The sequence below is a fragment of the Urocampus carinirostris genome, chromosome 1, assembly GCF_059441175.1.
Source record: "Urocampus carinirostris isolate Australia breed hairy pipefish chromosome 1, RoL_Ucar_1.0, whole genome shotgun sequence".
NCBI classification, from domain to species: domain Eukaryota; kingdom Metazoa; phylum Chordata; class Actinopteri; order Syngnathiformes; family Syngnathidae; genus Urocampus; species Urocampus carinirostris.
In genome coordinates this window covers 57,608,011-57,620,330 of record NC_142349.1, presented here as the reverse complement: position 1 = coordinate 57,620,330, position 12,320 = coordinate 57,608,011, and the positions used below count along the sequence as shown (strand labels likewise).

The 12,320-nt window shown below is 37.8% G+C and overlaps 1 protein-coding gene across 3 annotated transcripts in view; it reads right to left on the bottom strand.

Moving 5' to 3' along the window:
* The window catches only part of kcnab1b (potassium voltage-gated channel subfamily A regulatory beta subunit 1b), a 57,343-nt gene that overhangs the window by 3,526 nt on the left and 41,497 nt on the right, over positions 1 to 12,320 (bottom strand). For all 3 annotated transcript variants that reach the window (XM_088346564.1, XM_088346562.1, XM_088346563.1), the window contains 5 exons: positions 7,206 to 7,292; positions 3,547 to 3,632; positions 2,151 to 2,271; positions 1,990 to 2,084; positions 1,795 to 1,915 (listed from right to left, as the gene is read on the bottom strand). In XM_088346564.1, coding sequence (XP_088202690.1) covers positions 1,795 to 1,915; positions 1,990 to 2,084; positions 2,151 to 2,271; positions 3,547 to 3,632; positions 7,206 to 7,292 — 510 coding nt within the window. The remainder of the gene's footprint in view (positions 1 to 1,794; positions 1,916 to 1,989; positions 2,085 to 2,150; positions 2,272 to 3,546; positions 3,633 to 7,205; positions 7,293 to 12,320) is intronic.

Below are 12,320 nucleotides of genomic sequence, written 5' to 3'. Positions count from 1 at the left end.
ATTATCGGGCCGATAGTTATTAGACCGATAACAGCCAAATAGGTCCTATTTAACAGGATATCATATTTATCAGACCATTAGAAAATAAAAACAATAATTAGTAACTTGGCGCCATGTTATAATGTTCAATCAGCTGCGTGAGTCGATCGAATCCATATTTTAAATGTACTTTTCCCCAAAAAATCCTTTCACAAAACACTGCTGATTGCTTGTGGGTTATTCCCGTTATTCGATGCCATTTGAGTCCCAGTAACATAATATGATATATTTTGTGTAAAAATGGGCTTATACTTATTTTCAAAATCTTTTATTTTATGCTTATCTGCCCTCTACATTGGACACAGTGATGTGTACTGTATATAGGATAAAATAATTTTAAATAAATTACTCTGATTGTAATACAAGTACACTAAAAAGCCATGTCCCAAGTCATGTTTTACTGACTTCTGTTACAAATACAAGTGAGAAAAATCTAATGAATTAATTTCTGTACTACTTTAACTATATTATTCCTCACCTAAATTTCAGTTCCAAGTGCATTTTCCCGATTTGAAATCTCCCAAAAAAATTGTGTACCAGTGCAAACTAAACCCCCCACCCTCCCCGTTACTCTGATAAGAGTTATATAGAAAACATCTGCTGCCTATCATTTTAGTCACATGACAATATTTTGTATATGTAAAACATTCAAGGAGAATAATAGTAAGTACTACTCTTTAATCAACCTTTATTACAAAGTTTTATCATGACTTACTGATCAGGAAAAGCATAACATGTCCACCCCGTGACACTTAATAATAGTGGCAAACAATATTTTGGTAAAAATCTTTCACAGTAAGCATCATATACTAGCTTTATTTTCATCACATTTTGAAATATTGATTTAGAAATTCTCCCTATATATGAGGACCACCTTGATATGTGGCCGTGATTAAAATATTTTATTGACAATGTAAACTATGAACACAATACCAACATCCAATTTGCTTTGTATTTACTAAATGTCCTTTAAGGTCAAGTCAAGTTATGTTTATTTGTATAGCCCTTAATCGCAAGGAGTCTCAAAGGGTTGCACAGACCACAGATTATTGCAAACCACAGACTATTATTACACCATCCCCTGATCTAAAACCCACATGAGGGCAAGTAAAAACTCAAAAAACCTCAACATGAGGAAAATAAAGAAACCTTGAGAAAGGAGCGCACATCCCCCTTCCAGGATGACCAGGCTGCATTGGATGTTGCAATAATGATGAATACACAGATATCGTCAACATAAAATATAGGTTATTCATAAGCTATAGAATAGAAGTGTGTTTTAAGCCTAGGTCTAATTCATGATCTAATGCACCAAAGAGTTGTTTCCATCCTGATGCTTAATGCGTTTATATATATCTTTAATAAAAATCGTGTCATAATGAGATAAAATCTAACGCCCTTCGTATGTCATCTACATCACCAGTGTTCTAGTGATTAGAATTCGGCGCTCTCACTGCAGTGACCTGGGTTTCATTCCTTTTGCAGCCATTGCTATTTTTCAACTGATCAATCATTGCACAAATACCGTAACACCTTGTGTATGACACGCACCCAAATTGAGTTATACATAAAATAAATACGGTAATTGGATTTCTGTGTTTATTTTTGGTTTTGTATAGCATAGAGCTAAAACAAAAAAGTTTGCCCGTTCTTCGTATCAGTCTCCAGAAGCAGTATCAGTAGGAAAACAACGTTTATTGTGCATACATTGATACTGTCATTTTAGAAATGTACTAAAAAGTGGAAGTCTCTCACCTATGGCTAATTGTGGTAATGTGCAACCGAGCTTCTCTGCGATGTGAGCCAACTCTTTCAACTTGGCTTGCTGTTTCCGTCCATCTTCGCTCATTATTTTCTCTCTTAACCACTGGTAGGGCTTCAGGATCCAAAACACACACGGGAGATTTGATTATTTTGCAGCTTCCTGAGTGCGCCGGAATGAGGTCCAACCTTCATGGAGGCCCTGGAGGACTCGGGAACACCATTGTCATATTTCCCAGTGATGATGCCGCAGGCCAAAGGAGACCAGGAGACCACACCGACACCTGATATGAAACATTGATGTGACGCTATGTAGGATTTCAACCACAGGTGAGAATGGTAGAACGCACCGATTTTGTGGTAGAGCTCAGGCAGCTGTGTTTCCACTTTGTCCCTTTGGAAAAAATGATACTCCGCCTGCTCGCACACTGGAGGGATGAGATTGAACTGCCTGGCCACTGAGTAGGCCTCCTTAATTCACAAGGAGAGACAGAAATGGAGTGAGGAATAGAAAATATATGGAAAATAGGTTGTATAAGGGCCGATACTTGCAGATTTAATTTTCTTTTTAAAAAATTTAATCCAGAAAAAAAGGATCTTTGGTCTCTATTTTTTTGTAGCTCCAAGTTGATTCCAAGGTTATAATTGTTTGGAGATAGCTATCATCCCATCCTTTTTTGCATGAGTTATTTATTGATTTTATATACATATTTGTATCCAATATTTATGTTACTATTATTGAAATAGTATCACATTATTATAATAATTATAATACCGGAAATGTTTACCCTTGCTAGAGTTATCAATACATCGTTTCTTCATTTTCCTCATGTTGAGGTTTTTGAGTTTTCCTTGCCCTCATGTAGGTTGTAGATCAGGGGATGGTGTAATAATGATCTGTGGTTTGCAATAATCTGTGGTCTGTGCAGCCCTTTGAGACTCCTTGTGATTAAGAACGTCACAAATAAACTCGACTTGACATATTGTGAATCAATAATATAATCACTGCAATTTTATTATTTTCTATGTTTTTAATTATGTGACTCATAGTAGATAGAATAGAATAGAATATACCTTTATTGTCATTGTGTCAGATGTATGAGATTTTTTTTTAATGTATTTTTAAATAAATTTATACTGTACGTTCTAATTAATTAATTACAAGGTTCTAATAGCTTTTAAATATTTTCTATAATCCAGTCGTTATTTTTGGGTGCTATTAACTGCTTTTATTTATTTGTAATTTAATTGTATTCACATATTTTTGATTATATTTATTATTATTACTGGAATAATATATATATATATATATATATATATATATATATATATATATATATAAAATATATTTTTTTTATCATGATAGTATAATAATCATCATAGTCTTTAATCAATATTAAAATTATTGTATTTTTATTTATTTATTTTTGTAAATCTAATTTTGTATTGTCTCTTTGTATATTTTTTTTAAAAAGTATTAGTTATTGTTCATTCATATTTTAAATGTACTGTTTAATTTTATTTTTAGTAGTGATGGACGTGTACCGGTGCGACTTCCAATATTTATTAACGATATCCTTATTCATGACGATGGTCGATACCAGTATTTACTTCCCTTTAGTGGCCATTTTACAATTATCTATACAATTATCGCAACATTACTTCACTCGTCAGAGGCTTGATTATCAGATATCGTTGTGGAATGATTAATATTTTCACAACCTGAATAAAAAGGATTTCACTCACCATGATCTCCATGGCAGACCACCGGGATGTCCCCCAGTACATGGACATCCCCTGATTGATCACATGGGTCATTGCTCGAACGATTTCTGGGAAAAAAAATATGATTGCCTTATCTCTATTCACAAGTTTTATAGGTTTACCAAAAGTATGGCCATCAAATAAAAATCTAAATGTATATGCATAGCACTTTTCAGACACTGAAATCCAACTCAAAGTGCTGTATAAAACTATACAATTTCAATAAGAGAATTGTGACACTGTTTTTGAGGATTCCAGAGGGCAGAGAATTACAATAATCTAAAGGAAAGGAGATAAAAGCATTTATCAGGCCCTCTATTTTATACATATGGACGGACACAACTGTAGAATTTTCTATTTTCTCGTCGGGGCAAAAAATAAAATGGTGTATATATATATATATATATATATATATATATATATATAATGTGTGTGTATATGTGTGTGTAATATAGGTAATCATGAATAATATATATTAGAAGAATTACACTACATCTTTAAATAAGAAATTAGGAAATATATATAATCAGGAAAAATATATAAATAAAAATAATTAATTAAACAATGCGCTATTCTTTTTAAGTCATAAACATTGCAATATTATTATAAATTAAGCTAGTCTCTCAGCACTGCATTAGTACAGTATTTATTTATTTATTATTCTGTTTTTATACTAATAGTCTTTTATCATTTTTTTCTTTATAAAGTCTTTATTACAGTGGAGTGCCATGTCTAATCCCATTGCACATAATGTTTAGAACATTGTTATCAATGACAAAACGCAATCTATCACTCTCCAACTTTCTAACTCTACTAAGGATTATCACGGTACATATTGTTTGTTATTTGCAAAACACAATCTCATGAGGGAAGTTTTATACATTTTTACATTTATACATATTAGAAGTTATAGCTACAATTTGAAAAAATAATATCTTTCAATTGAGTGTTTGTTATTGTCGAAAAATTATATACATCATAAGTAATATTCTCCAGCAAAGAGACCGGAAAAGCCATATCAATGTTTAATGAAATCAACATTTCTGGTTTTAATTTTCAATTGTTATCAACCCTTCCTCGCCTCGGTGGTGATTAAAATGTCAGAACCTCTTAAACTGAACGATGCGCTTCGAGGATTTTATGATTTGAAAAGGGCCCAACTGGGACGCCAAGATTAACTTTAAAATATTTATGGCCTTAAATGATATCCCTTAATTGGCTTGCTTTTAATGCACTCTTGTTTATGGATACCAAATCATAGACGTTCGGGGCGTGATTAAAAACGGTTTTAATCAGGAAACAAGGAGTAACAAGGATTGGTTCAAAACTTTGAAATATTTGATTACATGCATCAGTTTTTTTTTATTAGAAAAAATAAGTAAACCTCTTATGGGTGTGTGAGTGTGTGTGTGAATGGGTAAGTGTGAAACACATTGTAAAGCGCTTTGGGAGGTCTTCATTGACTTAAAAAGCGCTATATAAATGCAAACCTTTTACCATTTAAAATATTGAATTTTTCACAATGTCCCTTCAAGAACATTTTCTTTGATATGACAAAATCTGCAAGCGCCTCACAGCAGCGAAGACAGTTTAAAGAATAAAAATCATTTTTACGGGTAGGTTTTTTTCTGCCTCTGCCGCACGTTAAATTAATTGAATGAATTCAACGTGCTGCATTCGGGATCCCTCAAATGAAAACGACATTGGAGACTTTGGACCGCAGGCTACAAAGGCGATCAATTAACAGGACAGAATAGCTTTGACTTTGATGCATAGCATTGTTTTCTTTTCACCTCAGGTGTCTTCTCGTCAATACCAAGTTAATGGGACCATTTGAGATCGTCCCGTCTGACAGGAAGGTGGAAACGACACTTTTTCAGATGCATATTTTAGAATTAAACATCACTCCCGGCGCAACAATAAAGAAAAATATGTCACGCCGGGGGCTTTTGAGCGTGGTGGTTCGGAGAAACGATCGTCTTTGTTGTATTGGGAGAAAAAAACAACAAAACAAAAAAGAAGACAACAGTTGGAAAGGCAAGGCCTTGATTTTAACAAAGGAGGACTTGGCCCACATTACATCACTTGTTTTGGTGCCTTGAGGGACACGAGTTGCTAAGCGAGGAATCAGGGACACTCAAAGTCAAAGAGAGAATACAAACAGGTCGCTTGGATGGGTTTTTTGGTTGGTTGGTTGGTTGGATGCCTTAACCTGTAAGGTTGTAAGGGCACCATTTCCTGTGGTGTGTCTTATGGAAGTACAGCCTGGTGGCGCCCATACTACTCAAGGCCAACAAATGTTTCCACCTGGTCTCGAACCAGGGACCTTTTGCATGTTAGGAAAATGCGCTAACCATGGGTTTATTAGTTTGGATGAGCGTACAGTATATGCTCTCTCCTGTCCCATTCTCGGCACCAGTTGATTGGGGATATTGGATTATGGCCATAACTGTGCATTTCCTTTTTAGCAGGCTAGAAAGATATGCCTCTCAACAAAAGTGCCTTTTGAAAGTCTTGCTCGCAGCAAGGTGGAATAGGGGATAATGGATTGTGGCCGCAAGATTGCAGTTCATTTTGGACTAAAATACAGTAATGGCGAAAAAAGAGACACCAGGCCTCGCAAAATTGTGCTTTGCCGGTCCCTGCTGAGAGCAATATGCGATCGTAATACGGAATGCAGCCAGGTGAGTGCAGTTCACTTATTGGTGGACAGAACAGCAGAGGGCCCTAATAAAAATGTTGCACTTTTTTATATCATACAAACATGATGGCCCAAAGTTGCCGGGTATTCGACTTGGGTGACAATGTTGGGGCCATGCTTTGTTGAAAAAGCATCAGAAAGCCACTAAGGAGTGCCAAAGAGCATGCCCCCATGAAGCTACAGAGACACTTATTCACAAAAGCAGATGTTTATCGATGTTGGTTGTGGCTTTACATAAAAACCTAAAAATCCACATAAAAACACTCGCAGAGGCTTAAAGTTTGACTGTGGAAATTTTCACAAAAATTGGTTCAGCCGTTTCAGAGCGTAAAAACCACATACAAACAAACACATATGCAAATCGGGATTTATATATATATATATATATATATATATATATATATATATATAAATATAAGTTCAAATAGCTTGTTAAAAATGGCTGGAGAAACTAAAGCGAAGCATTTCGGATTTCATTAAAAATGCAGCCAATTGAGCATTGAAGGGATTATTATTACTTGAAGTCATTCTGGTTTTGCCAGTCATTTCATTCAATGTATTTGAGAATTGTTTTCTTTATTTGAGCTTGTAGGGTTGGTGGATCCTCAAGTCAGACCAGTTGGAAACCACTGCCCTAGGGGACAAGCTAATCCATCTTTTAAAGAACCTGAAGGTCTTCGAGACCCCCCAAATCTATTATCCCGCCTTCACACAAATCGGGTGGCACCCATCCACAGGCAAAAATAGCGAAATTGTCTGATTAGCCGACACGGGTGATGGCCGACAGATATAGCTGGGCGCTACTCGGGTGCTAATCCTCTGCCGCCGCTGATTCTACGAGGCTCTATCTTTTCACCTTCTCTAGTTGCAGGACTATGCTCATTGTGGACCCTTTGGTGCCCGTCGGCTTGCTACGCAGCCCTAGCTGGCAACTGCTCACCTTCCATGGGGGTGTTGCTGTCCGGCCGGTTAGCGAAAACCACATCGACGTATTCTAGCTGCATCCTCTGCAGGGAACCCTTCAAACCTGCAGAGCAAAAACATCATAGTTGTAGAAAATAAGAGTCAAAATCATGGCCCGGTTTTGCATCTTGAGCGAATTTTCCCGATATGAAATGGCTGAAAACCCAAAAATTTGTTTCCGGCCGCCCAAAAGCCCCCAAGTTAGCCAGTTATCCACATTCAAAACAAAGATGTATCTTTTTCGTATTTATAGGCCATATGTTTTATATATATATATATATATATATATATATATATATAAAACAAGAAAATAAGTATTGGATCACACTGCTGTTTTGCTATTTCTCCCACTTACAAACCATGGAATTTTCGTCATAGGAGCATGTCCACTGTTATAAACTAAAAAAATCCATAAATCACAATGCATATTTTTTTAACAATTCATTTGTGTAATACAGCTGCAAATAAGTATTTGAACACCTGTGCATCATCTAGAATTCTGACCCTGAAAGACCAGTTTGTCCGCCCATTAGAAGTCCACCTGCACTCCATGTATCATCCCGAATCAGATGCACCCGTTTGAGGTCGTTAGCTGCATAAAGATACCTGTCCACCCCATACAATCAATAAGACTTTAACTTGTAACATGGCAAAGACCAAAGAGCTGTTCAAAGACACCAGAGACAAAATTGTAAGCCTCCACAAGGGTTGACAGGGCTACAGAGCAATTGCCAAGCAGCTTGGTGAAAAAAGGTCCACTGTTGGAGCAATCATTAGTAAATGGAAGAAGCTAAACATGACCGTCAATATCAATCAGAGTGGAGCCGCATGCAAGATATCACCTTGTGGGGTCTCAATGATTCCAAGAAAGGTGAGGAATCACCCCGGGACTACACAACAGGAGTTGGTCAATGACCTGAAAAGAGCTCGGACCACCGTTTCCAAGAACACTTTAGGTAATACACTAAGACGTCATGGTTTGAAATCATGCATGGCACGAAAGTTTCCCCAGCTTAAACCAGCACATGTCAAAGTTCCTTCTTAAGTTTGCAAATGACCATTTGGATGATACAGAGGAGGCATGGAAGAAAGATTTGAGGTCAGAGGAGAACAAAATAGAACTGTTTGGTCATAATTTCAAGTGTGTTTGGAGGAAGTAGAATGAAAAGTACAATCCAAAGAACACTATCTCTACCTTGAAGCATGGGGGTGGTAGCATCATGATTTCTGCACATGGGACAGGACAAGTGCACTGCATTAGAGAGAGGATGACTGGGGCTGTGTATTGTGAGAATTTTGGGAACAACCTCCTTCCCTCAGTCAGACCATCGAAGATGGGTCGAGCCTGGGTCTTCCATTTTTAAAAATTATCATTTTTATTTTTTTGGGGAACAATAATACTCCGTGACTGAAAAAATATCGCCGTTACGTAACGGTGTTATTTATAACACTGACACTGTATATAATTCACACTGGGGCTTCAAAGACAGACACGAGTCAAATCATTTTGGCTCAACTGTTTTGAAGCCAGTATATATATACAGAAAGCAACAAAAGTCCGGAGGCTTTTATGTTTCCCGTTCCGCCCTTGAAAGAGAACAGATGCAAACTGAAAATTTGTCCCAATCGAGGGCAGCAAATTAATAGATCGTCAAAGCGGTAGGCGGCGGCGTGCCGTGCAGATTAGCGCCGGAGGCTTTTTCGCCAGCCGCTAATCCCGGTGGAGATTTCCGCCCTCTCCTTCTCTCTCCGTTCTACATTCCCAGAAACGCCCAAAACACGGATCCTCATCTGAGCCTGCGCCATCGCCCGTCTCAGAGATTATCCCGAGTGTCTTTGAAGGGGACTCTATTTTGGGGAGCTTGACAGAAATTGTCAAACAACAAGGATATTCCGGTGACGGCCTGAATAAGATTGTCACTTTCTGTGAAAGCGTGTTTGATATCATAACCTTGAGGGAGGGATTCAAAGCAAGGATGCTGATGACAAATGAACATTGCACACGGGGTCCGTCGTCCGAATGGATTCCACAAGATGAACACACAACCCTGATAAACATACGGCTGGCGGGTCAGATCAGTTCCGCCAGCAGATTTATTTGTGACATTTGCACTCAAGTTCCTATGCAGGTTCTCTTTTTACAGACACTCCCCTACTTACGACCATTTGACATACGAAAAACAGTAGATCCGAACATTTCTTTCAGGATGTCGTAAAATATCAGGACATTGCTGTAAGTTAGATTTGGTATTGTGTGCACCTTTTTCCGAGTAGAGGAAGTACTGTAGTGCTTCTTTCCGGCACTACCGGCGTGTGGCGCTGTGAGAGGTCACTCAGCATCCACCCCGAAAAAGAAATCCACTTCCTCTTTTGAGTTCGTGTGAAAATACTCTATTCTGTATCTCCAGTGCGCTAAGAACTTTGACGTTTTTATTGTTTAATATCTCGTGAATCCATTCAATATGGTTGTTGTAAAAAGGAGAGGAGAGACGTTTCTTTTGAAATGAAAGTGGAACAAGAAAGATTGATGTGGTTGAGAAAATGGTTGGATCGCTCTAGTTCTTGTTTTATCACTCCATAACCCTCACCCCCTTCTGTTTCTCTCACTCTCCAACTTTCTTTCTCTCCAACTCTCTCTGAAACTCTCTGTCTTTTGCTTCCTCTCTAGCATTCTCTCACTCTCTATAACCTCTCACTCTAACTCTTTCCAACACCCTAACTCGACAACTCTCCCAACCTCTCTATCCGTAACTCTCTCTCTCTCACTCTCTCTCTAACCCTCTCCTACTCCCTATTTCTTGTTCTATCACTCTATAACCCTCAACCCCCTTTGTTTTTCTAAATCTATCACTCTCCAACTTTCTAACTCTCTTTGCAATTCTCTCTCTGTCTCTGTCTCTCTCTCTAAGTAATTCTAACACCTTCTGTAACTCTGCATCTCTCCCAACATCTCTCTCTCTCTAGCTATCTCTTTCTAACTCTCTCTCCAACTCTCTATCTTTTGCTCTATCACTCTCTACCCCCTTCTGTTTTTTCTTTCTCTACCCCCTCTCTCTTTCTCTCTAATTCTCTCTCTCAGACCTTCTCTCTCAAACTCATTCTAACACCCTCTCAACTCTCCCAACCTCTCTCTGTATCTCTCTCTCTCAAACTACTCCCTTCTAGCTTTCTCTCTAACTCTTCTTCCCACTCTTCACATCTCGGTTTATCACACTCTAAAGGGGGGCTCTGTTTCTCTCTCATTCTATCCCTCTGCAACTTTTTTTCTCTCTAACTCTCTCCGCAACTCTCTCTCTTTCTCTCTCTCCCTCTCTAACGCCCTCAATCCAACTCACTCTCTCCAACCCTCTCTCTCTCTAACTCAGTCTGACCTTCTCTCTCTCTTTCTAACACTATTGCTCTCCCAACTTCAATCTCTGTAGCTCTCTTTAACTCTATCCTCCACTCTCTATATCGTACTCTATAACTCTGTTTCTCTCTCACTCTATCACTCTAACTTTCTTTCTTGCAAACTCTCTTTTACACTCTCTTTAACTCTTTCTCTCTAACGTTTTTTCTATCCGTCTCTCTTTCTCTCTTTTTAACGGTCAATAACTCTCTCAAACTTTATCTATCTTTAAGTCAAGTCAAGTCATTTTTATTTGTATAGCCCTTAATCACAAGGAGTCTTAAAGGGCTTCACAGGTTATTACACAGACTATTTTTTCAGACTATTATTACACCATCCCCTGATCTGGAACCAACATGAGGGCAAGGAAAAACTCAAAAACCTCAACATGAGGAAAATGAAGAAACCTTGAGAAGGGACCGCACATGTGGCATCCCCCTTTCAGGATTACCAGACAGCAAAGGATGTTGCAATCACAAATAATACCGAGATATTGTCCAAGAAAAGTATAGGTTATTCATATGCTATAGAGTAGAAGTGTGTTTTAAGCTTAGATTTAAACATTTCCCCATCTCTTTCTATCTCTCTCTCGCTCGCTCTCTCTAACAATCTCTCCAACCCTCTTTTTCCCGTTCCCCCCAACTATCTTGAAAAAGATTGCCAGCTGCTTGGCCAAACTTGCAGTGTCTTAATCGCAAAACTTTGTTTTACGTATCTGTAAACAAAATACATAAAGTGTAGTGGAATATATTTACATTTTATGTACTCCTTTAGCAAAATTAGTACAGCCATAAACCTGCTTCACATGAGAGACCTCTACTGCAGATGTAGTTTCTCTTATATATATATATATATATATATATATATACATACACACACACACACACACACATACATACATACATACATACTTACTTATAAAACGAATAAACAGTTACGATAATGTCACTTGATAAAAATGAATGAATTTTCTTAACCAAGGCATGTGTGACATTGAGTATTGGAGCGCTTGTTTGATGTTTAGAGGTGACGGCTTTAGAAAATCATGAATTTATCCATAATCATAACCACTTTCTATGATATCTACATGTAGGGATTTTTCTAGCTTTAATTTGGAAAATCGTTAGGATTGAAACAAATTATTCTTTACTGCAATCAGTTAACGAATTTGCCTTAAGATGTTGCTTGTGCTCCATCATAAACCTTTTTTTTTTCTCTGAAGAATGCTAGAATTTCCATTATTACTTTGAGTTCTTTGAGTTCTGATATAAATTACTAATCCCAAGAAAATGGATTCAATGAACTAGGCCGATTGAAATACCGCACAAGGTTTATTAACACAGAGAATTAATGATAGGAAAAAATAGGGGATGGGGAGCGCCGGAGATAATGGGACTTTTCGACCGCTGAAAGTCTGGAAGGTACGAGCACAAAAGTTTCCACTATAATGTTAGTCAATTTGGCGGAGATTCCCTTGCACAGAAAAAAAGCTCGTTCCCAAGAACCAGCAAACATGTTAAATCTATAGCCGTCACCTTACTTGTTGTTGTGGTTAGATTTGGTTTTGTGCTTTCGAACGGTTGCAACGTATGGCCCACGTGCTGAACTCAAGGCTGCAGTGCAAGCCCGCACGGCCGCTTGGCACGGCCGTTATGCAAGACAAACAAGGCAGGCAAGACAGGCAGAGGGGCAGGAGAAGAGAGC